This window comes from Sycon ciliatum, chromosome 8 (assembly GCF_964019385.1).
Source record: "Sycon ciliatum chromosome 8, ocSycCili1.1, whole genome shotgun sequence".
Taxonomy (NCBI): Eukaryota; Metazoa; Porifera; class Calcarea; order Leucosolenida; family Sycettidae; genus Sycon; species Sycon ciliatum.
Window position 1 is genome coordinate 5,939,857 of NC_088650.1, and position 27,545 is coordinate 5,967,401.

General features: G+C 48.7%; 2 protein-coding genes across 2 annotated transcripts; both read left to right on the forward strand.

Annotated features, from left to right (window-relative positions):
* The first annotated feature begins 2,987 nt into the window (after nucleotides 1–2,987).
* LOC135823266 (uncharacterized) lies at nucleotides 2,988–9,143 on the forward strand. Its single transcript, XM_065336118.1, has 5 exons — nucleotides 2,988–3,390; nucleotides 5,677–5,961; nucleotides 6,781–6,882; nucleotides 7,310–7,480; nucleotides 7,975–9,143. Exons 1-5 carry the CDS (start codon nucleotides 3,303–3,305, stop codon nucleotides 8,901–8,903), a joined length of 1,575 nt encoding a protein of 524 aa, XP_065192190.1. The 5' UTR covers nucleotides 2,988–3,302; the 3' UTR covers nucleotides 8,904–9,143.
* Nucleotides 9,144–18,407: 9,264 nt separating this feature from the next.
* LOC135822960 (uncharacterized) lies at nucleotides 18,408–25,763 on the forward strand. Its single transcript, XM_065335800.1, has 5 exons — nucleotides 18,408–18,689; nucleotides 19,289–19,371; nucleotides 20,757–20,797; nucleotides 21,442–21,507; nucleotides 24,232–25,763. Exons 1-5 carry the CDS (start codon nucleotides 18,602–18,604, stop codon nucleotides 24,953–24,955), a joined length of 1,002 nt encoding a protein of 333 aa, XP_065191872.1. The 5' UTR covers nucleotides 18,408–18,601; the 3' UTR covers nucleotides 24,956–25,763.
* Nucleotides 25,764–27,545: the final 1,782 nt, after the last annotated feature.

Consider the following 27,545-nt stretch of genomic DNA (forward strand, 5'->3'; position numbering starts at 1 on the left):
GGACGGTGAAATAATAATAATTAAATTTTGTATTTTGTTTGAAGGATTCTCCAAAAGTACGAAGTAGTGATTCTCCAAAGGCTATTTATTGTTCATGTATACTTACAGATAGCCATGGAATGACAGCACTAACGCTAGACTTACTTCAGAGGCAGTCTCATCGGTGCCCTACTTTCGACGGAGCGTCACTGCATTGTCCTCAAACTGCGAATATAGAAATACTGTTTCTAAAGCACCGCAACGCACCAATGCCACAGTGCTGTGTGCGCCATGGTGTAAAGTGTTGAGACCGATTACAACAGTGAACACTCGACAGCGTAGACCTAAAATATCACATCATTCTATCCTCACACGCTGCGCCACGGCGTGGCAGTGGTGCTGAAGCAGAACTGCCGAACATCCGAAGCCACGCGGGCACAGGCAGCCAGAACTGCTTTACTCCGAGAATAGCTTGCGGAGTAGCTCAGGACAGATACATGTATTCATCCCACCTCATCCGCTCCTCCATGCAGATAGGACCTCTCCAAGGGCAATGAAACGCACCATATATGGAAGTATGCCCACCTCCCCCCCTTTCCAACAAATAATTCAATGATATCAACCTGACGTGGGTCACTGGGGGCCACAACATACCAGCATACAGTCTGTGGCTCCAGGTTTGGAGTGCTGTCAGGCTTTGTCCAGTGGCGAGCGTGTCGTGCCTGATTGATCGTGTCAAGACTTGCAGACGCCCAGAACTCGGAGCCCAGCACTGAGCTCCAAGAACTACTACAACTAGTGCTACTAGTATCGTCTCTTTGCATCATTGGAATGAAAATCTGCTGCGGTATTGATTTTTAATAATTTTACCCGTAATGCTATCGATGTAGTGGGCTCACAGGAACAAGACGTTCTAGCTTCATGTTCCATCTGCAACTCGTGTTATCAGATCGGGGCTGATGCCAGAACTCGATTCATGTCGCAGGATTCAAGGCGTTCTTGGGCACTTCCAGGCCTGGTTTGCACCAGGTTCGGAGCACTCCTTTCCTGCTTCAAAAGCTGGAAGAGTTTGAGTGGCGTCCACTTGACTTTAGTACTCCGTTCTGGACAAAACCCTTCGCCATACAGCTGTGGATGAGGTCCATATCTACTCGTATTCTATCACCCCCCCCCCCCCCCCCCCCTTTGAGCACCACGTACTTGATACTAGTAGTTATAATGCATTACCAAAGAGTACACAAGCTGGGAACTTATTAATTTACTCTTGCTAGTCCTAGTACTAGTATCGGACGGGATCAATGCTGGGACAACACTTTTTCACCCAGTGCAGTACGGTCTATTATTTTGAGTAGTAGAGCCATTTCCTTTCATACTCCCCGTCGATCGGGCGTTTTCCGGAGCGAAGCTGGATTCCATCTTGCGACCTACGCCTTTCAGCTTACAGGCATGACAGTGCTTGCAGGCATCAAGGAAAACAGGCGCCTAAATACCGCCGGACCGGCTCTAAACTCTCTCTCCAGTCCTCCACATGCAGTCAAAGTCAGTAATGCAGCACTGGCAGTAGAAGAGAGGAGGAGAAGGGACTGTTTGGCGTATGACCGACATGCCACCACCGTCTGGTCAGTCGCCTTCGTCACCCGTTCCCCTTTCCTGTGTTCAGAGGCCCCGCACACGCTCATGACGATGCATGAATTGTTAGGGGTGTAGCTTGTGGTCTTGAACGTTATGAACGCGTTTGACAGCGAGAAGGAAATTTGCAGTTTGCACAACACCGCCAGCTAATCTCCACCAGGTCTACTTCTGAGCCCCTGGCAGAACACATGTAGTGGACGCATGTGATCGGTCCGCCATGTTCGCACCCTAGATAATGATTTGTGCTCGACACGTCGCCAATCACTGCCACCATCAAACAAGTAACGAAGCAGCCAACCTCACACCCTCATAACTTGACATTAGGTCATATACCACGACAAGCTGGCGTCACACATTCTCCTTGTGGACAGCGCCGGCAAACACTGAGCGTGGCGTTCCTTGGCATGGTTATTGCCCTGCAGAGATGAGTTCAATATTGATTTTTCAATGTCTTGATTGGCTCACAATCACAATCATAGTGGGTCACTATGTCCCAGTCCACGAAACGTTGGCTAGCCAAGAGTATGTTCGTGAGCGGATGCGCATTCCAGCTTCATGTACGTGTTGCAACTGTGCGTTAGATCTGCGTTCACATTCACGGATCGCGGACACACACACGCACACAAGCACGCACGCATACACACACACACACACACACACACACACACATGGCGATACCGCTACAACTTGTTGCAACAAAAAATTATTAAAGATACTGTACTTCCTGTGACTTGCTTTCTACAGCAATCTACTGTCTACAGAGCAGTTTGCTGTGGGATACCGGGTGCCAAGCTTCCCTCCCCTCTCCACTTTGTTTACAGGCACTGCTAGAGACAGCTTCCACGAATAGCAGCATGATTTGAAATTTTGAAGAATGCGTGGGCTGGACGCAGTCTCTGTGAGTACTCCAGTAGTATGGAAACCCGGATTCATGTTGACATTGATATCCGCTGTCAGTGTCAGCTTCTACGCTGTGGTGAGTGTGGATAGGAGATATAACACACATTCTAGACATATTCAGTGCGACCATGTTTGTGGTCTAAAATCGTTGACATGATGCCCTCCGCTACCCACTTTCGCGTCGCATCCCGCGGCTCCGTGACGTCACAATTCGACGACATCCTGCTTGAAATGGAATTATCATGCAGCAAGCAACATGTAGCCAAGCGCAAGGCCAGTAGTAAGGCAGTAGTAGTACAGACTGCCAGAGCATGCGGTGAAGTTTTTTTGGCTGGGCAGCTGTGCGGCTTCCCGTTCTAAACCTGGAGCAAAACACGGCCTCGGCTGGACTCCGGCACGTCGAGTTGAGGAGGCGTCCTACGTCACGCCGACATCTCCCACTGTTCGCGCAGAAGTCTGTTGTTGCTGCTCGCGCAAGTCTGCAGGTTGCAGTGCGAATGAGTAGCGTGCAAGATCTCTAGTCTAGAGCAAGGGCAGTTATTTGTACCACAGCTACAGCCAGCACACCAACTGCAAGTTTGTTCCGGGCGAGGTCTACTAAGAGGGACTCGCATCGGCAAGTTTCGGCAGTTTAGACGCTCGACTGGTTAGGAAAAGGAGGCAACTTTCTGCTCTCTGCTACTACTGCTAAGTATCCGCTAGTATACCCTATCAGTATCATTCTGTGACTCATTCTCACAGCGTCGATCATCGACGAAAAACGTGCACACCGAGGTTCGCTTTCTACAAGAATGGCGAATCATCCAGCAGAGCGGATGGATTTGCGTGTCCTGTCCCGGATTGGTCTGTGGTTGACGCTGTTCATGCTAACATCCCACGGTAAGTTTCTGATATTTCTTCCTTCCTGTTCTCGTTCCGCTGGTACATGTAATCCTTTCGTTGTATCCTTGAGGATATACCACCCAAACTGAGCCAAAGCCAAGGAGTAGAAAACTTGTGCACTCACTATTGCCATCTGCTTTGAGCTTGAGGGTTTTGGTAGGAGTCTGCCCGGAGGCTGACAGGAGTCGTGTATGTACACGTTGAGTACACGTATGGGTGTGCTCTTTGCACGGCACGTGCTCCGTGCAACTCTCAAGATCTCAACGACCCAGGTAGGTCCAAAGCGAAGTAACTATGTTACTTATTTCTTGCGACTCGTGACGAGAAATCTGGGTTTCGAGCTGGACAGCCATGTATTGTGGAACAGGAAACTACTTCTCCGACAACCTGCTGGGCCACATGTTCGTACTTCAGCTGTAAGAACGCTCTTCTGACTTACATAGCTGTTGGCTGTAGTTCTTGCTTTCCAATGGCATGCCACTCCGCCATGGGGTTGTTCTACATACAGTGTACACTCTACATGATACACTTGTTTAGTTGGAGATAGTTCTCGTACTGGAGATCCCGGAGAGGGGCCTATCGGCTTCCAGGTTCCACACGCCAGATGTCAGAGCCGGTACGCGGGCGCGGGTCTAGAAGGATATGCATGGGCACACTCTTCATGCAGCTCCATGCGCGTTCTGTGGTCGACAAACCTCTTGGGCTGCGAGTGCTTGCATGCATACAGATTCCATTAGTGTTACGCAGGCTTGCATGTGACATATCGGTCTTAGCCAGCACAGCAGACGACCACTCAAGAGAATGGTGCATGAAGGCTGTAACCCAATTACAGTCACACAGTATGTGGCATAGAGCTGAGGTCTACAAAGCACTGCATGACTTGTACAGTCAGGTACATGTATTTGTGTGTTGTGCCGGGGATGAAGCAAACATGACTTTACAGTCTTGTGCTTGGAGTAAAAACATGGCCGCTGAGTATTGGTGCATGGAGCATCAATCTCATACACCCCCTCTTTCGACTTAGCTGCCACATTGTAACATTGCGTCCTCTGCAGTTTCCCTGGACGATGAGAGCCAGAGGATCTACCTCTCACAATGAACTGGTTTTGTGCACAGTACATGTACAGAAAGCCTAAGCACAAGCAGTTCTGAATGGCTTCAGCAGTTTGGTATTGGCTGCTGAAACAGCCATTTGTCAAAACAGTGTGCCCCAAGGTCCAACTATGGTGTCTAGTGAAATGTTGAAATGAGAACTACCTATGAGGATGTGTATGGCAGTTGTGATCTCTATACAACTATGCATGTGCTCTGGTTCAGGCTAATGCAGTGTGGAGATCTCTTGTTTTGCACCTTTGTTGACTGCAATGGGCCTAGCAATGCATGCAACTTGCCTTGGTGGTGAAAGAAAGGGAAATTCTTAGAAGCCCGATAGTGCTCTGATGCGCCTGAGATCTGGGAAGGTATGCATTTTTAGAGTAGAGGTTGACTGAGTGGTTAGTTTCTAAGCCTGCTGTGGAAAGGATTCCAAAGATATTCATGATCCAAATGACAGTCAGAAAGAAGATCTCAGCTCAGTTGAGCTTAAAAGACATCGGCAAAGCTTAACCTCCCACAAGATGTAGTCACCAACTGTAGGCAACTTTGGTTCATAGAAATGTTCTCCAACTGGTGGTGAGGATGTAACTGGATGAGATGCCTGAGCAAGGGCAACCTCTTGATGAGCTGAAATCAGAGAATGGAATGAGCCCACACCATAAGAAATTGCCATTAGAAGATTATAGCTCACCCAGCCGTGAATTGTTATCCTCTTCCAAAGTACCACCCACTGAGGTACATCAATTTGCCACCAGCTGGGCCAGAGGAGATTATCATGCCTGGTCGGCAAGAACTCTTCTGTAGTCGGCCTCTTTATGAACAGGAGGCCGAACCGGCCTTGTAAATCTGGGTGTAGGACGTGTACATGTAGTTTCACAGCAGCAAATGCATGGCTAGCACTGGTGATGTAAAGGCAACTGTCACAGACCATGATGTACACTAGCAATTAATGGCTGAGTGAATTATGCACTATATTGTTACTTGGGCATCAATCGTTGTCTTTATAATCCTCAGACCGGGCCTGTTTTTGATTGACAACAAGATAATGTTTCAGAGAGAATGAATAATTACATGTACATGAGTACACGTTATACATTACTGACTTTGGTAAAGTGGGCAATAATGCAAATATCCGACTAACTAGACTAACCCGTCTTCTTGTTGTTCTTCTTCTCCCAATGGCTACAGTTATCCAGCCGGTGTACAGTCAAACGACACCGCCATCCAGCTCCACCTCGTGTCGTGGCGGCTTCTTCTTTGACGTGACCCTCTCCCTGTGCCTGCCGTGTGACCCGTTGTGCCTGGGCGCCGGGCAGAGACACCGCGGCTGCGAAGTGTGCTTCGCGCCGTCCACAGCCGCGCCAGCCAGTCCCACCGTGGAATCTGCACCAGTTGCCACCACCAGCCAGGCCCAGCCCACCAATTCAGACGATAGCATTGAAACTCTGACAACTAGCCCTATTGCTGAGCAGGGTAAGCGAAGGATGTTTGCCAAAAAATGGATTATTAGTACTTCCGAAGCTCATATGCTAGTACTTCAAGTATGAGTTCTCTAGTCGCTGCAGCAATAGCCTTTATTATTGTATCTGTGTGTGTGTGTGGGGGGGGGGGGGGGTACAGACTGCTGCAAATTAGGGCTTAGGCCTTCAAGTCGTATCGGCGTTGCTCCCATATTCACACAAATCAAGAGAAGGAATTATCCATGATTATTATTGATTGAGTGAATTGGCAAGGGGTGGTTCATGGCTGGCTGCAAAGCACCTGATAGCTTCACCTTGTAGTGGGTGGTGATTGACGTACATGTAATCAGCATAATCACACTTTCCAGTTTCTCTGCCACGTTGCCATGGGCATTGGAGCTGCAGCACCATGCTGCAGGGGAAATCAATCAGCCTCAGACCCTGGATAGAATAGTGAAAGGATCTCATCATGGCCTAACCTGTATTTTGCTTCCTTGAGAGGCACGTAAGCAGAAGTGGAATGTGTCAAATAAGCTGTAAGGGCACACCTTTAGCTCTCCTTAAAAACCTGACCAGCAACATGATCTACTTGTCCACAAGCTGTTGGTGCTCACACTATGATCAGGGTTAATTTGTCCTGCATCTAATTTCCAGGTGCTTTTTAAGCTCCTGACAGATATCTTTCTCTGCAAATACTGCTAATGATAGTCAATTTAATTAATTCCTCGCTTTTCTTGTGGGAATTACGTCATCATTTAGAGTATATGGCCTGTATAAAAATTAGAATAATAATGAAGTGTGTGTGTGTATGTTTGTGCTTGTACATTTCTAGTTACCACCACCACCACCACCACCACCACCACAAGCATCAGCAAGGTTGTTTCAGCATCACCATCTGCTGTTGACTGTAAAGGAACAGCTTGCACCAGTCCAGGTACGTGGCTCACTGCATGCACTGTAAATATATTGAGTGGCCTAGTACAGTGCTGGCAACTGAAATCCGACCCCCTTGGCGGCGCGCCGCGCCACCAAGGGCTTCGGATTTCAGTTGCCAGCACTGTAGTAGTATCTCTGCATGAGGGGACAGTGGGATATTCATCACTATTTAGGGAAGGCATTCCATCTTTAACGTACATTGTATACCAAGACAGATCCTCAGAATCGGCGACTTCCGCACTCCTTTCATGCTTCGAAGTGAATGTACTAAAAAAGTATGCAACTGGCAGTGGTTCTGATTGGCAATGTAATTGTAAGATGCATTCGATTCCTACTTGACAGTCAGCTGCATTGCTTTACATAGTTCTACATAGTTGCATCCATTTGATAGAAGTCTTCCTTGTCCACTGTATTCCTCCGTACAGTTGCAGATAGCAACGCTTCATCACCCGCATCCAACTCCTTCATGGTGGACACCCCGGTAATCGTGGCCGCTGCTATCTCTGCCATTCTCGTGATTATCATCATCGTCCTGCTTGCAGTCTTCATGCATCAGCATCGCCGAAAGCGGGAGGCGCGGTACGGGTCCAAGACTGGTCAGTTCCTCCAGCTGAATACACGCATGTGCATGTCAAAAAAAAAGAGGAGCATTATGCAAAGCTGTAGGAGTATGTAGCAATAACTTGCAAAGCAGACTTCTGTACAGGAATTTGGTGGTATGCCATTCGTTATAAATGTTTGGCAATGTACTGCAACTGCACTGTGATTCGCGGTTAAAGTCAACCTTTCTACTTGAACTCGCATACCACAGTGTTTGCACTAATTGTGAGCTCTGTCAGTATACACCGTTGATATGAACGTAGAACTACGCACCCAGCACACACTGAACACTGTTCCAGCACCTGCTGCAACTTTTCGAAATGCAGCGCTATACAGCCTCTTGTCAACGGTAAACATGTTATCGGACTTTCCAGAATGATAAACAGTTGTCCCTAGCTTTGCTTGACTAACTCGCAGCTGCAGTTTATCCTATGGTGCATTGGTACTAAATCATTTCCCTGTGTGTCTTGTTCTGTTTTGCCATTTACAGTGTCAGCACTCAATCAGCCACCACCAGCCAGCGCACGACCAAAGTCGAATGACTACGCGCATCTGTGGACTAGCGAGCAGTCGCCGCAACCAGAACGACGGCCCATCTCCGGTCAGTACAGCGTACCCAGGCCCCTGGCGTTGTCCGACGCCTTCTCACGTCCCTCTGCTCCCACGCCGCGTGGTCAGAAGCCACAACAGCAACCCACGTACCCGCCGCCGATTCCGCCCACTGTCGCCAACCACCAGTGGCTGCGTGTGTCGTGCAGTCAGCCCAGCTCCAAGACCTCGACCCTGGAAAGTGAAATCGTAGAGATGCCCGATGTGGAGGCTGGTATTGCCACTCAGCACGGTGGACTAGGCCCGTCTGCGGGTCTCGCATTCCATCGCATGCGCTCAGTGTCTGCCGAGAATCTCCCGCAGCTCGTCAGTGAGAACCACCGCCGCCGCCAGAACTGGCTTGAGATGGAGCGACGGGCCAACCCCAACCCACGGCAAGCATCTTCTCTGGCCAGGCAGCTGAGTCGGCCGTCCGGAGCTGCACCACCCAGGGACCAAGTTCCCACTCAGCCGATGATGATAACAGCGGCAGGCACGGCACTCGGTGCGGCTCAACTGTCCTCGGTGGTGGTACGCAGCACACAGCCAAATGGTCGCTGCACCGTGCCCGTGCGGCCCTGGTCCATGACGAACGCGGTGGACACGGAGCGACCGCTGAGTGATACGAACGAGTCATGCCGCAGCACAGGCACCAACAGCTCTGCGTGCACGTACAGCACGTCAAGCAGCTGCAGCCGCGGCGTGCCACAACAGCTTCAGCGCGCATCGACTGGAGCATCCCTGACACCCACCGCCCTGCGCAACTCCTACGGTGAGACTGGGTACGATTCGTTCACCGATGAATATTACGATGATGATCAGCTTGCATAGTGTAGTGCGCCACGCCTAGAGAACAATGAGTAAATATGAATTTGCAGAGCTAGGTTGCCCTTGTCGTACGGCAGTGCCATATAAAATACGAATTTATAGATTTCTATGATTCCCTGTAACCTGATTCCGTGAGATGATCCAACCCATCCGAATTATACCATTCACAACTTGAGAAGATTTTATCTACAAAGGCTATATTATATATGGTGTTCATAATGCAATCGAAGGACCCGGATACTACTATACTGTTGACCTCAGTGTTTCCAAACTTCAATACCCTATATCAATTTATCATGACGTTTCAAATTTATTATTCCGAAGTTAATAAGTGAGACTGTTCAATTTGGCTCATGATTCTAGCCCGGGCCGACCGAATAGAGGCTTTCTGCGTTTGAAGAGCACGTTTTCTATTGGACTGATATTTCCCTAGCTGGTGGGGGTGATGCTGTGCAGTCACGGGTGCACAGCAATCTGCCTTGGCTCATGCATTGGCTTCAGTGTTTTTTTTCATTGCTCTCTCAGCATTACTATGATCTAAGTACCTCACAGTATCTGATCACTATCCCAGCTATATCGGAGTACAGTAAGATCGGGCGCCGAAGAACGCAGGGGCTCGAGCGCAGCCTAGGACAGTTCTTAAATTTTTGATTCTAGCCAGACCGTTCTTATTCACACGCGCGCGGCGAGTCGAGTGCCGTCATGACGTTTGTCATGTACATGTACATGTACATGTAGTGCAATGTAGTACTTCTAAACTAGTGGGTGTTGTAAATGGGAATGACTGTATATGTAGCAGTTACTGTTTACACGTGTACATGACATGTACTCACCTCCCATACATGTACAATGTTCCAAGTTTTAAAAGTGTTCTTAAATCTGATAATTCTAGCCTGGACTGTTCTTAAATTTGGCCGGTTTTCCAGCCTGGGTGTTCTTCGGCGAGGTGTTCTTCGGCGCCCGATCTTACTGTACTATGTGAAGACTATCCGAGTACCACCTGAGCACTATGGGTGTCACGCGGAGTACCATTGTCTGCTTGTTTACAGCAGGCAGGCGCTTGCCTGCATGGGGCACGGGGCACGTGCACCCCCCCCCAAAAAAAAGGTTCGACCTAAGTTCAGCATGCACATAATGACATGCACCAGCCATCCTACACATACATTGTATGCGCCCCCCCCCCCCCCGGGGCCGCGCACCAAGCTCCCCCCCCTCCCCCCTCCCCCCCCCTCCCCTCCCCTAACGACGTTAAAAGGGGGACCAGCTACATGTACAATTAAAGGGGAAGTTAAGGCAAAAATTAAAATTTCACCAGTTGTAGTCTTCGGGGTGCTGAGTCGAATGATCGTGGTCCGAGGAAGCTGAGACGCTCCCTTCCTACTTGAATCCCAATCGAACTCGCGCACTTCCACCGAAACTGGGTGACTGCGCCCTACGAGATGGGGATTTGTATGCAAAATGTCACTAAAAGCGCCATTTCGTTCTTATAAAAGCACGGATGACCGCGATTGGCCCATATGTTGTAGTCTTTTGGACGCTGAGTCGACTGGTTTTGGTCCGAAAAGGCTGCGATGCAGCGTTCGCCCCTAATTCCCAATCGAACATGGTTGAACAAGCGGTCACGTGCTCTGCGTACACCAGTCACCTGGTCACCGTGCCTGCAGGGTACAACTTACAGCCTGTTTTGACCTTTTTTGGGTGCAGTCCTGTCACTCGAGTTGAACCTTGGTGTGAAAGTTGTCGCCTGCTGGCGTGGTGACCAGGTGATTTTGGCACCCAGGAGCACGTGACCGCTTCTTCAACCATGTTCGATTGGGAATAAAGGAGGAACGCTGCATCGCAGCCTTTTCGGACCAAAACCAGTCGACTCAGCGTCCAAAGGACTACAACATATGGGCCAATCGCGGTCATCCGTGCTTTGATAAGAACGAAATGGCGCTTTTAGTGACATTTTGCATACAAATCCCCATCTCGTAGGGCGCAGTCACCCAGTTTCGGTGGAAGTGCGCGAGTTCGATTGGGATTCAAGTAGGAAGGGAGCGTCTCAGCTTTCTCGGACCAAGACCATTCGACTCAGCACCCCGAAGACTACAACTGGTGAAATTTTAATTTTTGCCTTAATTAAAGGGGAAGTATACCCTAAAATCAAATTTTCACCAGTTGTAGTCTTCAGGGTGCTGAGTCGAATGGTCTTGGTCCGAGGAAGCTGAGACGCTCCCTTCCTCCTTTATTCCCAATCGAACTCGCGCACTTCCACCGAAACTGGGTGACTGCGCCCTACTAGATGGGGATTTGTATGCAAAATGTCACTAAAAGCGCCATTTCGTTCTTATAAAAGCACGGATGAGCGCCATTGGCCCATATGTTGTAGTCTTTTGGACGCTGAGTCGACTGGTTTTGGTCCGAAAAGGCTGCGATGCAGCGTTCCTCCTTTATTCCCAATCGAACATGGTTGAACAAGCGGTCACGTGCTCCTGCGTACACCAGTCACCTGGTCACCGTGCCTGCAGGGTACAACTTACTAGCCTGTTTGACCTTTTTTGGGTGCAGTCCTGTCACTCGAGTTGAACCTTGGTGTGAAAGTTGTCGCCCGCTGGCGCGGTGACCAGGTGATTTGGGCACCCAGGAGCACGTGACCGCTTCTTCAACCATGTTCGATTGGGAATAAAGGAGGAACGCTGCATCGCAGCCTTTTCGGACCAAAACCAGTGGACTCAGCGTCCAAAAGAGTACAACATATGAGCCAATCGCGGTCATCCGTGCTTTTATAAGAACGAAATGGCGCTTTTAGTGACATTTTGCATACAAATCCCCATCTAGTAGGGCGCAGTCACCCAGTTTCGGTGGAAGTGCGCGAGTTCGATTGGGATTCAAGTAGGAAGGGAGCGTCGCAGCTTCCTCGGACCAAGACCATTCGACTCAGCACCCCGAAGACTACAACTGGTGAAAATTTGATTTTAGGGTATACTTCCCCTTTAACTTCCCCTTTAAAAAGGTAGCAGTACTGGAATATGCCATTCGCAAATACAAACAACTAAAATCGGGTATTACTTCGGTGTCTGTGAATCTTTTCCCACAAAATTTTGAGCACAGATTCATGATTCACGCCACCACCTAATAAAAGTAGTACCTTGAACTTATTTACTTTGCATCGTCCCAAAAGTTCACTGCACTGGAGAGTAAAAAAATGCCGTCATCTCAGATTTTTGGTACATGCTAGCAGCAACATAATATCAGCTGAAGTGTTAAAAATGCATCACAAGCGACAGTCTACAACAGTAGCAGATGCTGAATAGAACAGATTGGAGATAGAACACAAATAGCACCACCCAGTCAACATCATCTGTGAAGACGCCCGTCACCGTCGAAAAAGATTATTACTACTGAGGCAGCTAACATCCGCCAAACAAAACACTATGGCTTTATAAATATATTCAGCATCTGGGAAATTTTCCACTGATCAATCTACATATAAGCTTTATTGGGCTGTGATGAGCCAGTCTGGAGATATAGTGTACCAAAGTTTGGTCGGAAGGCCAAAAAACACTAACTTTTGGCACTCTGAGAACCCTCCAGCAATGTATGTGACTACCTCTGCTTGCTGTATCGTGTCAGCAAATCCCTTTCGAATGGCTCTTGTTTTCTTCCTGGCTGACTTTTGCTCCTCACTGGACCTTCTCCTCCTGTGATACTGCTTCTCTTCATCCAACTTGAGAAGACCAGAGCTGGCAAGTGAACCCTTAGAGCAGCTCATCATTTCCAGCACAGCCGAAAACATTTCCATTGTTCGTACTCAGCATTAGAAATCTTTCTTGCTTGCCATCTGTTCTTCCAAGTTTTACATCCACTGCAGTGTTTTGATAGCACCTCCGCGTTCAGAACCTTTTCTGTCTCATAGGACACAACAGTTGGCATACCAAACATTGATGAGAATCCGCGCTTCATCCACGTTCCATCGCCATCGGTGCTAACTGCAACATGCTCCGGGTGGGAATGCTGTTCTGTTGTTCGCCGAACAAGAAGACGCTGTGCAGCACTCTTCATGCTGTCCCTAGCATCAGTTTCCACAGCAGTGTGTAGTGCATCGCTGTGCCCAGAATTGGACTTGCTAACAGGAGGCGGCATATCCAATATCCCACAGATATTGTTCAGACCTTCTCGTCCACTACCAATAAGGCGCATGGCAAGCACACTGCGGCGGCGGTTTATATCGTACAATTTAGCAAGTGGGTGTCTTTCTGCCAGGGCTACACTGGTTGATGAGTAGCACGATTCGCACTGCAAACTAATTGTTGAGGCGAGGCCATGACGAAAATTAACTTTGATAGTCAGGTTGCCCTCTTGATAATTACTACATACACACGCTGACGTCACCAATTGCTGTAAGCTCTCCATGTGAACAATTCGATTTCCTGATGGAATATCATCGCAATCCTCTTCAGACTAATCTCCATCGTTATCACACGAGGCATCACTGAATAAAAAATCAGCTGGACGATCAGAGTAATCTTCTACGCCCTCACCAGCTCCATCAGCCTGCGACTCGCCGAGTGTTCGCTTTCACTCCCCTCAATTGGCTCAAATACTTCAGGCTTGAAACGAGCTTGGACGTAACTCTAGGAAATTTGCTTTTCCTTGGCCTGCTGAGCGACCTTCGTTTGTGTTCATCACCCGTCTCCTGACCAAGTAGCGCCAGCACAACAACTCAAGCGCAGAGCTGCAACGTCGATGACAAACGCTCGTCGCATTGGCAAACAGTTTGAGAACAAAGAATTTTTTTATCATTTTTGAAAATACAATTGCGTGGGTTGAGTGCAGGCCAGCCAGGCTAGCTCTGGCTTGGGCCAGGCAGGCGCTGCATGTGGCGATCGCGACACTCAGCCCAGCTCTAAACTGGTTTTAGCTGGACAGATAGTGTGAATCACGGCAAGGATGCGCTGATATTGTACAGAAACCCTCTCGAAATAGATTGACATCGATCAGCTGATCAGTGCAATTTTGAAATTTTGACGGGTATTTTCAGTTTTTGAAGGGCCATATCTCTGCTTTGGCTGGTTCGAATGCCAAAAAATTTCATTTGTAGAGCCTTTGGTATTCCTTCTTTCAGAAAAATCACACTTTCAGCAGTTCCCGTGAAATTGATATTTTGGCTAAATCTGACACCCGTTTTCCAGTACTGCTACCTTTTAAAAGGGGAAGTGCATCGATTTTTCAAGTAGGGCTCAGATGAAAGACGGGATATCGGTTCCGATGGTATATCTCTCGCTTGCGTACGGCAAGGGAAACTTGCCATATCGCCGATTTCCCTATCCCGTTTCCATGGCGACTACAGGTGATGACGCACATTCTGCTTAGCTCCGTGAGAGAGAAGGTCGATCACTGCAGAATAGACCCTTTGCGCAATAAGCGAGAGGGGTCGAGACGGGGCATGCTGTGCACGCGCTGCACACTTGGCATGCAACCAGCATGCATGGTTTTGCTGCAGAACGTGATCAAGTTTCCTGTGACAGGCTGTGTTTTCACGGTCCCGACGCGATGTTCATGTATGTACTCCCCAGCCTTTTTCATTTTCAAGTTTTTCTAGTTCTGAAGGAAGAAGTCCCGAAATGCTTTCCAAGGACCACTGTTGGGTTCTTGTTTGCAGCAACCGTCATCCCTAACGTTAGTCTAAGGAACCCACTTGTCTTTCCATGCGTTCCCTGGTGATGCTGGCATTCCACACTCTGGAATCCTGGCTATCTGGCGAGAAGAGGGCCGGGTACTGAGGGCCGCAGTGCTGCGATATCGTTTACAGTGTTGTGCTCGGAACTTTGTCCATGACGACTTTCATCCTTGCTTTTGCGAAGATATGGAACGCCCTGCCAAGAGACTCTGGAGCTTGAGAAAAAGGCATGATCCCTGTCTTCGCTATTGGAAGATCGACTGCTTGCTGGCGCTGCTCGAGCTGCTGTTGTTGAAGTGGAGAGAGACGCGGCCTCATCGCTCAGGTGTGCGGAGAAAGTCATCTGAGTTCGAGCTGTGGCTGTGTGCACGATATGACAGACTTTCACATTATGCACATAGCCACCAAAGTAAAACTCATGGACACTATCCACGGGCTTGTTCACTAGTACTACTCCATCAGCTCCCTCTTCACTGTCGTCGGCGACTTGCCCCTGCGTTGGAGACGAGCAAGCATGGTGTGGCACTCACTCTGGGAAACAGAGGTTCATCACTCATCCACTGGGACGCATGAAATGTTGGGCATGATGAAGGTACACTCGAGGAAGTGGTGTCCTTCTTAGTTCTAGGAGCATCAGGGTTCTGCATAGAGAAGTGTTCTCTACATCGACAGAGGAGAGAAGGTAGAGAAAATAAAAATAAATTTCAATCTACAGTAATCCGAAATATCCACTGAATGCGGAAAACTTACCGCTCCAACAACTCCTTCTTTTTCCAGACAGATACGCACCCTCATTCAGCAGAAAACTGTTCAGTTCCTTACACAACCGATCTTCATTTGACAGTTCGTCCACGGGTTCCACAGCCATCGATGGCAAACCACTCGACACTCTCTCCTCCATCTCCAAAATGGAAAAATACAGTGTTCCACCATGCTCAACAACTGATACTCTGCACAAAAATCGAAGAGGATGCCCCGTCTCGGATCACGTGACCGTTATTGTGCAAAGGGTCTATTGTGTCATTTTCAGTTGTCTTCTTGTATTCACGAAGTGAAAGAAGTACTGTGTTCTGAAGCCAGGTGAGACGACGAGTAGCGGAGATTAGCGAACGAAATAATGTCGTATGTTTTGAAATTTTTGCTGAACATATCTCAGGAGAGATGGCATGTATGAACTTAGTCCATGTGAACTCAATCAGCCCATGAACTAACCCATGAACAAATGCTTTCCTTGCAGACGTGCATCATGATCATGTGCATGAGTCTATCCAATCTACACGTAGAGATCATTCCATGCCCTCAGTGAATGGCCCATTTATAATATAAATGGGCCATTCAGGAGATATTATATTATTTGTCCATACGCTTCATCTGCATGTTGTCTCTATGGAAAAGGGTATTGTTCATTTCATATGAAGAAGTTCGGGCAATAGATGCTTTCCTCTGGTACAATCCTGTTGACCTGATGTTCTTTCTAGCTTCATGGGTAGCTTAGGTGAGGTACCATCACCATCATGTTTACATGAGGATCAAACACTGCACCGTTCTTTGTTGTGACATGACGTAAGTTATTGTAAGTGCTTGCAGACTCTATACGTTCCAGCAACACCTAGCATGGTTTCCCGTGAACGTTGTGGGTGAACAAATTCCTGTCCAACATATTTATACAGACATGCCAGCACACACCATGCACCATACACCATACACACACTTGCCCTGCCCTGTCGAGTCACTGCCACGTGGGCCCGGAGGGGCAGTGGAGAGAGAATGGGAGAACGCCGCCCCATGGCACCCGGGACACAAAAACAAGAGTTTGTCTATGTAGGGAGCAACACACATACATACATACACCACACACACACACACACAAACACACACACACACACACACAAAATGAGAGTTCGGGTCATCTGCCACGAGACTGACGTACGGCCGCGGAGAGCTTCAGCAGCGGTGTCTATTCCTGCCCTGGACCGAACGGAAGCAGCGGTCGCAGGACACACAGTATTCACCACAACACGGCTCCACTGTCGTTGGGGGCTGAGCCACACACTTGTGACAGGCAAGAACGCCATAGCTAAGAAAGCAACGGCCACAGCGATCACACTGGCATGCTCCACGCTGCTCCTGCACACACTCTCTCTCGCTCACACACACACACACACACACACACACACACACACACACACACACACACATACACACAACACACACCGTGACGCGTGCGCACATACTGCAAGAATTCTGAAAGAAAGAGAGCATGAGTGTCAGATTCTTGCATAGGAAGTGTTTATCAGCACACACGTATACATGCACATGCAGGCACTCAACGACCAACTATGCACCCATGATGCCGTATGTTCGTCAAACATAAGATTGCAATACCAAAGAACAACATAAACAAGATCACTTACTTCGTTCTCCTCCAAGTGTGTCCTCCCCAGCCAGGCCGTCTCCTGCATTTCCCTAGGCGGAATGTAGCCTACGAAATGGTTTCTCTAGACTAGGAGAAGATGCTTGGTATTCGCCATCTCTCCTGAGAAATCAGCAAAAATTTCAAAAAATACGACATTATTTCGTTCGCTAATCTCCGCTACTCGTCGTCTCACCTGGCTTCAGAAGATGTTACGAGAGATAGGAGAGTCTCCAGCAGGCAGCGCATCCATCTTCAGGAAGTGGAAAGAGCAAACGGCATGGTCCTTGGTTGAGGTAAATGCTGAACGTTTGATTTGTCCCAACCAAGATTTCAGCACTTGGTTCGTCACGATTTTCGCTTGCCAGCTAACGTCTCCGCACTCCAGCTTTCCCCTGTCGGTGTCACGTCCCAGTACACAACGGAGAGGACTACTGATAAACAGTTCACGGCACTAACAGCATTGAACACAGTACTTCTTTCACTTCGTGAATACAAGAAGACAACTGAAAATGACACAATTCTGCAGTGATCGACCTTCTCTCTCACGGAGCTAAGCAGAATGTGCGTCATCACCTGTAGTCGCCATGGAAACGGGATAGGGAAATCGGCGATATGGCAAGTTTCCCTTGCCGTACGCAAGCGAGAGATATACCATCGGAACCGATATCCGTCTTTCATCTGAGCCCTACTTGAAAAATCGATGCACTTCCCCTTTAATGTACATGTACTTGTACATGTATTCGCTCAATCAAGAGCGACACCTAAAAGTCCTTGCTTGTAGCCACAGCCGCTGGCGACACTACGGGCCGCACGGGTTGACCATGTTTATGATCCTTGGGGAGGCCGCACCCTGCTGTGGTTTGGCTGAATGGACTTGAACAGCGATTCTGGTAGTTTGTCCTCGATGTTGTCTTTCAGGAAGGCTTTGATCTCCTTGTCCAAAACCTCAGCCTTGGCCTCCAACCTTTCGTATTTACATGTACCGTGTCATGTACTCGAATCTCCCAGCAGCTGGTTACATTTGTCTACGTAGCTGGATTTCGATAATACAACAAAGCCTTTGCTCCTGTCTGAAGGCTTGATGATGACATTGTCATCCACTTGCAGTTGCCAAGTTGTAAATGCCGCTGTTCTTCTCTGCTCATCCGGCGGGATACTGATCCTTGCGAAGTAAGTTGCGATCCACAGATCTGTCCTTCTCTTTCTGGCGTAGCTTTCGCCGTTTCGGCGTTTGATGTCGTTGTCAAGGTAGCGGCTTGGCCGACAGGTCACGAGAAAATCTACCATGGCTACGAGTAGAGTCTACCATGGTTACTTGAAAAGCATGACGTGACTGCTTGCATAACCGCGCGTTTTCACTATTTTGCAGTACTGTATAAAAAAACACTCTTTTTGGCATATGCATACATTGCATGATCCCGACTCGAGTCTCGAACCACGCATGTGCTTTTTTTGTTCTTGATGAATCTCGCACAGCTAGCTTGAGAGTCGTAGTAACGACGTTTGTTGACTGATGAATGTTCGCCTTTCACCATTCGTAATGAAACGAAAGAGATTTTGTTGAACGAAGCAACGAATCGGACTTTCATGACTTCTACAACACTTTGAGTGTTGAATTTCACAATGGCTACCACCAACAGCCCTGTTTGCGACAGATGCGAGGAAAGTCCTGCGTTGTTCGAATGTAACACTTGCTCGCCGGGAGATGAAGGTTTGTGCCTTTCTACGCATAGTGAATGAGTTTATCATTATTGTGTTGCTGGTGGAGCATTGGTTCCTTTCCTGATATGTTGGCAGCTTTTGTACACCGTGTTTACCTAATGATAACGGCCCTAACTTGTTACCAGTCTTTGAGTGATCCTCAATATTATCAGTCATTCAATACCTCAATTCTTCCCCGGATTATATAATTATATGCACGAAATTATCAATTTTTTGTTAATTTATGTGAAGCAATATTGGTTCAACGTTTGATTGATTGCAGGCAGCTGTGCTTCAGTGTGTTAGCATAACTGTATGTACAACACCCAGTGCTCATTCTATGCCTACTCTAGGGTAATCGTACTCTCCTGTTCCCCTGGCTTTAGAATTAGAGCTTCTTGGCAATTGTAGTCTCTCTCTCTCTCTCTCTCTCTCTCTCTCTCTCTCTCTCTCTCTCTCTCTCTCTCTCTCTCTCTCTCTCTCTCTCTCTCTCTCTCTCTCTCTCTCTCTCTCTCTCTCTCTCTCTCTCTCTCTCTCTCTCTCTCTCTCTCTCTCTCTCTCTCTCTCTCTCTCTCTCTCTCCTGGGTGTGTGTATGTGCGCCGGTGCAGTTTTCTATCTCTGTAATGGTTGTCACAGTCTAATTCATGTCGGAAAATTCAAGTCACACGCAGTTATATCTCTCCTGGACAAGGTTGGTTATGACGTAGCAGTAGTAGCAGTAGTAAAGTTTATTATTTGACTACGACATGCAGCCGTTTTGAAGTTTACAAGTCCAATTTTGTCTTTCAGATGCATGAAACATAAATTATGGACTGTGCTGCATGCCGATTGACATTTCCCATATGCAACGTGACTAGTTTGACTTGCCCGCAGTCAAATTCCTCATTTTAACATAAGCATTGTATGAACGGTCAGTAGAGTGAGTGACTGTTTAGCATGTTTCCGAAGTTGACAGCATAATGAATGATCGTTCTACTGCAGACTGCTCTTCCTGATGTTCAGTGCACGTAATGTGCAAGGGCTTTTCCTCATTCAATACACAGCGTGTTTGTAAGCGAATTGCGGACGAGTTAAAGGGGAAGTATACCCTAAAATCAAATTTTCACCAGTTGTAGTCTTCGGGGTGCTGAGTCGAATGGTCTTGGTCCGAGGAAGCTGAGACGCTCCCTTCCTACTTGAATCCCAATCGAACTCGCGCACTTCCACCGAAACTGGGTGACTGCGCCCTACTAGATGGGGATTTGTATGCAAAATTTCACTAAAAGCGCCATTTCGTTCTTATAAAAGCACGGATGACCGCGATTGGCCCATATGTTGTAGTCTTTTGGACGCTGAGTCGACTGGTTTTGGTCCGAAAAGGCTGCGATGCAGCGTTCCTCCTTTATTCCCAATCGAACATGGTTGAACAAGCGGTCACGTGCTCCTGCGTACACCAGTCAGCTGGTCACCGTGCCTGCAGGGTACAACTTACTAGCCTGTTTGACCTTTTTTGGGTGCAGTCCTGTCACTCGAGTTGAACCTTGGTGTGAAAGTTGTCGCCTGCTGGCGCGGTGACCAGGTGATTTGGGCACCCAGGAGCACGTGACCGCTTGTTCAAGCATGTTCGATTGGGAATAAAGGAGGAACGCTGCATCGCAGCCTTTTCGGACCAAAACCAGTCGACTCAGCGTCCAAAAGACTACAACATATGGGCCAATCGCGGTCATCCGTGCTTTTATAAGAACGAAATGGCGCTTTTAGTGACATTTTGCATACAAATCCCCATCTAGTAGGGCGCAGTCACCCAGTTTCGGTGGAAGTGCGCGAGTTCGATTGGGATTCAAGTAGGAAGGGAGCGTCGCAGCTTCCTCGGACCAAGACCACTCGACTCAGCACCCAGAAGACTACAACTGGTGAAAATTTGATTTTAGGGTATACTTCCCCTTTAAGCCGTGGACGTGAGAAGCTGTACTTTATTTCCCTCCCTAATTCAAAGTGTGTGTTTGTGTGCATGTGTGTGTCTGTATACATGGTGGTGGTGGTGTGCGGGCATGTGTGTGTGTGTGTGTGTGCATACATACATTAACTTTCCTCCAGGCGAAACAATCCATACACGGCTGCGTGGAGAGGCTTCAAGAGTACGTTCACATCCAACAATTATAGTATTGTGCCCTGTTTGTGCAGAGTGTTGTCTGCTGATTGACTTTGTATGTGTGCATGTACACTACCTTGCAGTCTCTATGACCATAGGCATATAATGACTGTATATTCAGGGCCTGACTGGTCATGTAAGGTTACCCTTGCAGTACACCCTACCCCTGGATATATGAAATCCAGTCGTGTCACTCAAGTTTGCGCCTTGCACCATTTCGCAGCCCAGTGTTGGCAGGCCTGCGGCTGCGCAATGCCCGGCGCGTACTTGAGTGACTCGACTGGATTTCATCGAGCGGCACTGTGCTTCGTTGTTCAGACTGTTGTTCAATGTTGTTTGGACTCTATTATAGATCCCAGGGATGGTAGTTCTGTTTGCTAAGTTACTGTACAGGCAGAACATTTCGTCGGTCAATAATTTCGTCCAACTCCAAAGAAGGGAGTTTGTCCAGTTGAAAATTTCGTCCATGGATCACAAGAGTGTATTGAAAAGCTGGACAAATCGACACTAGTCCGGCATTTAATTTAGTCCAAAGCTCCTTGGACGAAAAAGACGAAAATAAATTCCAGACGAATATTTCTGCTTATACAGTAGTGTTTTGGTTTGTGCTCTGTTTGTGTGGTGGTGCAGGAAGGATGATCTCATTGCTGGTCAGCTAGACCGTGCCAATAATGCAAAGAAGCAGCTGCAGGATTGGTGAGCAGACTATGCTAGTGTTGTGTGTGCGTGTGTAGGTGTGTGTGTGTGTGTGTAGGTGTGTGTGTGTGTAGGTGTGTGTGTGTGTGTGGGTGTGTGTGTGTGTGTGTGTGTGGCATGTATGGTTGCTGTATGTACATGTAACTGCTGTGCGTGCATACACTTTACTCCCATGTATGTGTTCTAACTTTGACAACTAAACACCAACCGCTCATGCATACCTAACTATCATTTCAGGGTAGATGTATAACCTGTATTGGCTAAGCTATGTATAATGCCAAGGGTAGATAAACCAGAGTGTGCAACTGTGCGTATCAGATCTGAAACAGCGCACTTCGTGCACTACGTCACCTGGATGAGGTTAGCCAAGCTGCGACTTGCGTACAGCTCAAATTTTCGTGTTTCACAGCCCGGAAATCAGCCACGTTTGCATGATTTTAGACGTCCTGTTTTAGGATTTCGGTGTTTTTGTGTGACTGCGTACGCTGCGTACATCCGTTGACAAGTAAATTCACCAGGCTATCCGTATCAAAAAACCGAAATCGGACAAACTCAGTGACCTGCACCACCGTGACTGGTTACGCAACTTTCACCGTACCTGTGGCTTACCATGCCGTCAGAAATGACGTACTGCACGGATTACGCTCCCACAGGAACCATCCTGAGTTGCACACTCTGGTTTATGTACTCTTGATAATACGCATAACTGGTGCTCGCAATGTTGCACCTAGGGATCGTGAATGCATAGGCTGTATTGGCGTGGGCAGTCTACCGTTATCAAATCGAGAGTATGAACATGTCCAGCGAATGCCGATGCTGTAGCCTTGTGTTGACCTTGTGTAATGTGTCATCGTGACCGTATGGTGACGTGAGCGGAATGATCCAGAGAGGAACTAAATAAAATATATCCATGCATTCAATTGGGCATTGCCATGCTCGTAGTTCAGTGGTTGATCCATTGAGCTGATCAGAGAGAGAGAGAGAGAGAGAGAGAGAGAGAGAGAGAGAGAGAGAGAGAGAGCTGATTGCGCGTTAGGAAGATTGATGACCCATCTCTGTTGTATATACTCGTGGTCGTCGCCTATTCACCATCATTACCGTCAAGTACCGTTGATCCGCCCCCTCTCTAATTCCCGTCCCCTGTCGATTTTCTACCTGTGAAGCGACTTCGACGTATACAACGAAATACGACGTTGAACCGACGCATGCACTGCTGTACTCAATTTGTGCCAATCCAGGATGAAAATGTGCACAATCCAGCACATCGAGTCTGATCCTCCAAGTTGTTGTACATCGTACTGCACTTGACAGCCTTGATCTAATTCCCGCCCCTGCCGAAAACCCAGCTGGGAAGCGACATGGCGTGGGGGGCGGATCAATGGTACTTTACGGTAATTGTAATGTGAGCAGCCAGCTTTCGGTAGAATCGCTAGTCTGTGGAATCATTGGCCGCACGTGTAAGCGAGTTTTAAGGCGTTCCTGTTGAGCTGGCACCTTTCGGTCGTGTTTTCATTCATTTCATCATATCACCACTCAGAGGATTGACAGCACCTCCATTGCGCCTCTCTTTGTAATGGCACGGGGGAGACGATAGTCCTGATTTCCCTCTTCCGCCAGAGCATTTTCTACCGCCTAGAGTGTCTGTGTGCAATGGGGTCAGCAGGTCTACGCCACGATCGCGACTGCCACCTTCATAGACCTCAAATCACGTAGAACTTCACAATCCGGGGGTCGAAACGCACATTGTTTCGGGTACTATGGTCTTGTGCCGTCACCCTGGTATGGAGTGAGGTCACATTCTTTATGGTCTTGTGGCGTCACCCTGGTATGGAGTGAGGTCACATTCTTTCTTTCTTTGCTGGACTACTGGTTAGATCATCAGTGATTGGCGATGATGATGATGATGTCACAGTCTGTCGCTTCTGGGTGACTTTGGACAGGTCCTTCCGACGTTCACTGTGACTCCGAACAGGGAATCCCAAAATGCAGTGCCCTCTGCCAGCACTTGTCATTGCTTTCCCATACTGCTCACTTGCTGTGCTGCCGGTCTGCTTTCCTTGTTCCTCATTTATGAGTTCATCCATCTTGATCTATTGATTTCCTCATGCTTGTGTCCATGCACGAAATTTGGTATGACAACTTCTAACCGGCTGACAACTTACAAAACTTGCACAGATTGTACAATCTTTGGTGTATGTATGTGTGTGCGTGTGTGTGTGTGTGTGTGTGTGTGTGTGTGTGTGTGTGTGTGTGTGTGTGTGTGTGTGTGTGTGTGTGTGTGAGAGAGAGAGAGAGAGAGAGAGAGTCGGAAGTCTCGAGCATATAAGAAGAGTAGTTTCGTACTGCCGTCTGTAGGTGGATAGTAGACGCATGGTCGGCCAAGATGACATGCTAAATCCTGATGGATTACCTAGACGTGATGAGATGACTTGTGAGACCGGCTTCGATGATCATGCATGTCCGTATCTGCTCCTGCCGGGCAATCATGCTGTAAATGCGTCTGCCGTGATCTCTGTGTGTTCACATCTTCGGGGCTTTAACGCTCCGACTGATCACTGCTACTCTTGTGTGTATACATGGTGATGTCTTCTCTGGCCATTGCCGCCGATATTGGCGCTTTGGCGTGTCTTTGAGCCTGTCATGCTGGGTACTCTTCTCCTCCTCCTCACCCGGCCGCAACACCGTTCTCTGTGCCATCCTGCTTCTCTGTGCCCACTGCTGCAGTGAAATCATGGAGAACAATGAGGAGGGGAAGAGAGTCGTCCGCAAGTTTGTAGTTACTGACGACATCACCCTCCTGAACGGGGTGGTATGCGCCGACGACGCGTTTTACCGCCCGGTGACTCACCCCTGCTGGTCGCACATTGCCGAGACGGTGGGTCTGGGCAACGTCAAGATGAGGAACCTGACGCCGCGCGCTGTCAAGGAAAGGGCCGAGCGGATCGTGCGGCAGCATCGTGCCGCCGACTGCTACAAGCACCGGCAGTCGGGCACGCCGGAGACGTACGCCGCCAAGGATCGCCTCCTCGAGCAGGCAGCGGAGCTGTTCGACGAGGCGCGGTGCAACAAGGAGGCGCGGCGCAGCGGCATCGGACATCGGTACAAGCCAGAGGACGGCGCTGCCGTCGAGAGTCCGGCGGCAAGGGCACTGAGAAGTCCTCTCCTGTCGCCCGGCGACAAGAGGAAACCTGACGAGCAGGTGCCGACTGCTGACGCTGTAGCTACGAGTATATTATTACCGCCCGTGGGCGGTGAGCTGAAGCGACCACGACTCCTGGACGGCAACACAGTCTCCGAGGTGATACAGTATCTGAAAGAGCGCGACGAGTTTGCCGAGGCGCGTCGCTGGGAAGAGCTGAGGCTGGAGCGGGAGAAGTTCGAGGCCAGCAAGGCCGAGCGAGAACAGATGATGACGATCATGTCAAAGCTGCTGGACAAGCTGCAGTAGGCGGTCAGACAGTCGTCACCGTGTGTTTCTCTACTACGGTGCCTTGGGGCTGCTAGGGACCATGAGCGGTGTGTTCCAATGGCTTAGGATGGAACACTCTTGTGAGTACTAGTATTGATTAGTGCAGCTACCCGCGTGGTGTTGTGGCCAGCAGCTATCTGCCATAGCCCAACAGCCTGTTTGTCCATGCGCATATCTGCGCGCCGTCGCTTTGTTGATATATTTGTTTGAGAATCCAAGGTGCAGCTACATATTTGTGTTGCATGCTAGCTAATGATGAGAGAGATTAGTGCCGATATATTCCCTTACTTTGAATAGGTTTATTTTATCTTCTCTCTTCTTCTTTTTTCCTTTTCGTAATCAACACACTACAGAATCAGCCGAATCAATATTTCACAACGGATTTTCTTTTTTTCTCCCTTTTCTTACTTCTCTGGCCTCTTCTCTTTTCTTGTTGGGTACTTCAGCAATTGCCTTTCTGTTTGCGTTTGATATCTTGCCCTTCTGTTCAAGTGCTGCCATCAGCTGGCTATTGTATATCGCTATGTGTGTGTGTGGGTGGGTGGGCGCGCGTGTGTCTGTGTGTGTGTGTAGATGCACGTGTGCGTCCATGCGTGTGTGTGTGTGTGTACGTGTACGTGTACTGTGTGTCCGCCTGTACTGTGTCCCCGGCGTTCATGTGTTGTTTTGCTTGCTTGGCTTCGCTTGGCTTGATTCAGTCATCTTCAGTTTCCTTCAGGTGTTTTGTGGTCTCTAGATGCTAATGGCTCAGCATGAAGTCTTGAGAACAATTAGTGCATATACTTGATACTGGAACATTCCGAGAACCTGTGTGTGTATGTGTGTGTGTGTATGTGTGTGTGTGTGTGTGTGTTTTTGGTGGGTCTGTTGAGCTGAGAACTGTTACCTTGTCTGTGTGCTGCGACAGTCGGTCACTAGAATGTCGTGTACTGAGTTTGTGTGGCATAGTTGTCCTGGATCCCGCGTAACCTCTAGTCTAGACTGACCACCGTGCATTGCGCGTTGATCTGGTGTGGCTGCATGGCATTTTGTGTCCCCATCCTTGCACGCGATGACCATGCGTCCTAGTGTAGCTGGTATGGCTGCGTGGCATTTGGTTTCCCCATCCTTGCACACGATGACCATGCGCCCTAGTGTAAAGTCTGGTATGGCTGCGTGGCATTTGGTGTGCCCATCTTTGCACACGATGACCATGCGTCCTTGTGTAACTGGGCTTGGCTTGTCATGTTAGCGCACGGGACTGTCCGCCATCGGCCCGGTCCAGTGCTATCTTCACGCGTGTTCCGGTATAGCTGTTCTCATTCTTTGGAAAGAGCATGGCCACGATACGCAAGTCCATGCCGGCGCCGAAGCATCAGAAGGACACCAAAGCAAGGGGCAGATTTCCCCTGCCTTCAATGACCTTGGCAGTAGGCACACATGCGCTTTGCTCTTCGAAGGGGTATGTAAGTGAGGTGATCAATGTGCTACGTGCACTAGCAATGCAGCTTCCGAAATCCATCTCAATAGCCGATTGTCTGGGTCCACCAGCCGCAGGCAAGCACCAATGAAAGCTCAAGCCTGAGAAATGTTCCGGGCAAAGCGAGTATCTGAGTCGGGGGGGGGGGGGGGGGCACCGTAGAGGTTATTCCACTGCGTTATACCAATACCCATGATCGTGTGCATGGTTCGTACTTTGTTGAGTGGCAAGGTGAGTGTGGCAAAGTCAGTGTAGTTCTCCTTGACTGCCACTGCACGTAGTATCTGACGATGTTATAAAATCTTTTTTCTTGTCACATCTTCTGTGTTTCTTGTTGCAGCGTTGCGCAAGGAGAGATAGATTATGACCGGGAGTTCATGAAGCTCTTTGAATATCTGGACTCGCTCAGAAAGGTGGGTTGTGAGCAGGGTTAGGGTTAGGCCTTGCATCAGAGTGGCCCATGTGGTCCCCGACCTTAGCTGCAACATCGGTCGCCAGATTTGCCGCTGCAGCTGATGGAGTCATAATCCGACCCTCGGTAGCCGAAGACGTAATGTCTATGTCCGATCTGGCAGCAACATTTGAAAATGTACGCTGCGATACTTGCGAGCTGCACTTGTTGCCTCGGGAGCCAAAGATATTGTGTACAAACACACACACACATAAACACATAATGTTTATAATGGAGCACTGGGACGAGTTGGAGTTCATAGTGTTGCCTTATGGGAGCTGAAAGTGGGAATTGCCTAGCATCATACAGCCGAACTCATCTACGTCGAATAATCGGCACCACCAAGAAATACAGAGTCAGGGACGAAGATGCATTATATACATCACAGGTCGCCTGAGACTAGGCTGGAGGCCGAGTTGTCCGCATCCGTAGGAACGCCACCACCCTCTATGATCAAGGCGCAGATGCAGCTCTTAAGCGGTGGGAGGTTTGTAGATTAGAAGATGCATTAGGAAGGGCAAACATGTGCCATGGTGGTAATAGGGGCCGCAGTGCTGCTCTGGCCATTAGTATGTATTCCCTCCGTTTGCCCTTTACCACTGTTCTCCAGGAATGCTGGGTGCAGATTGCAAGTGTCTTCGCACCACGCATGGGTATAT

What these genes read in the sequence shown, in the direction of transcription:
- LOC135823266 (XM_065336118.1), top strand. Translation starts at nt 3,303, where the DNA reads ATGGCGAATCATCCAGCAGAGCGGATGGATTTGCGTGTCCTGTCCCGG. An exon ending in GTTCATGCTAACATCCCACG is followed by an intron (nt 3,391 to 5,676) that starts GTAAGTTTCTGA and finishes CAATGGCTACAG; the next exon opens with TTATCCAGCCGGTGTACAGT. An exon ending in GCGGTACGGGTCCAAGACTG is followed by an intron (nt 7,481 to 7,974) that starts GTCAGTTCCTCC and finishes TGCCATTTACAG; the next exon opens with TGTCAGCACTCAATCAGCCA.
- LOC135822960 (XM_065335800.1), top strand. Translation starts at nt 18,602, where the DNA reads ATGGCTACCACCAACAGCCCTGTTTGCGACAGATGCGAGGAAAGTCCT. An exon ending in TTGCTCGCCGGGAGATGAAG is followed by an intron (nt 18,690 to 19,288) that starts GTTTGTGCCTTT and finishes GCGCCGGTGCAG; the next exon opens with TTTTCTATCTCTGTAATGGT. An exon ending in TTATATCTCTCCTGGACAAG is followed by an intron (nt 19,372 to 20,756) that starts GTTGGTTATGAC and finishes ACTTTCCTCCAG; the next exon opens with GCGAAACAATCCATACACGG.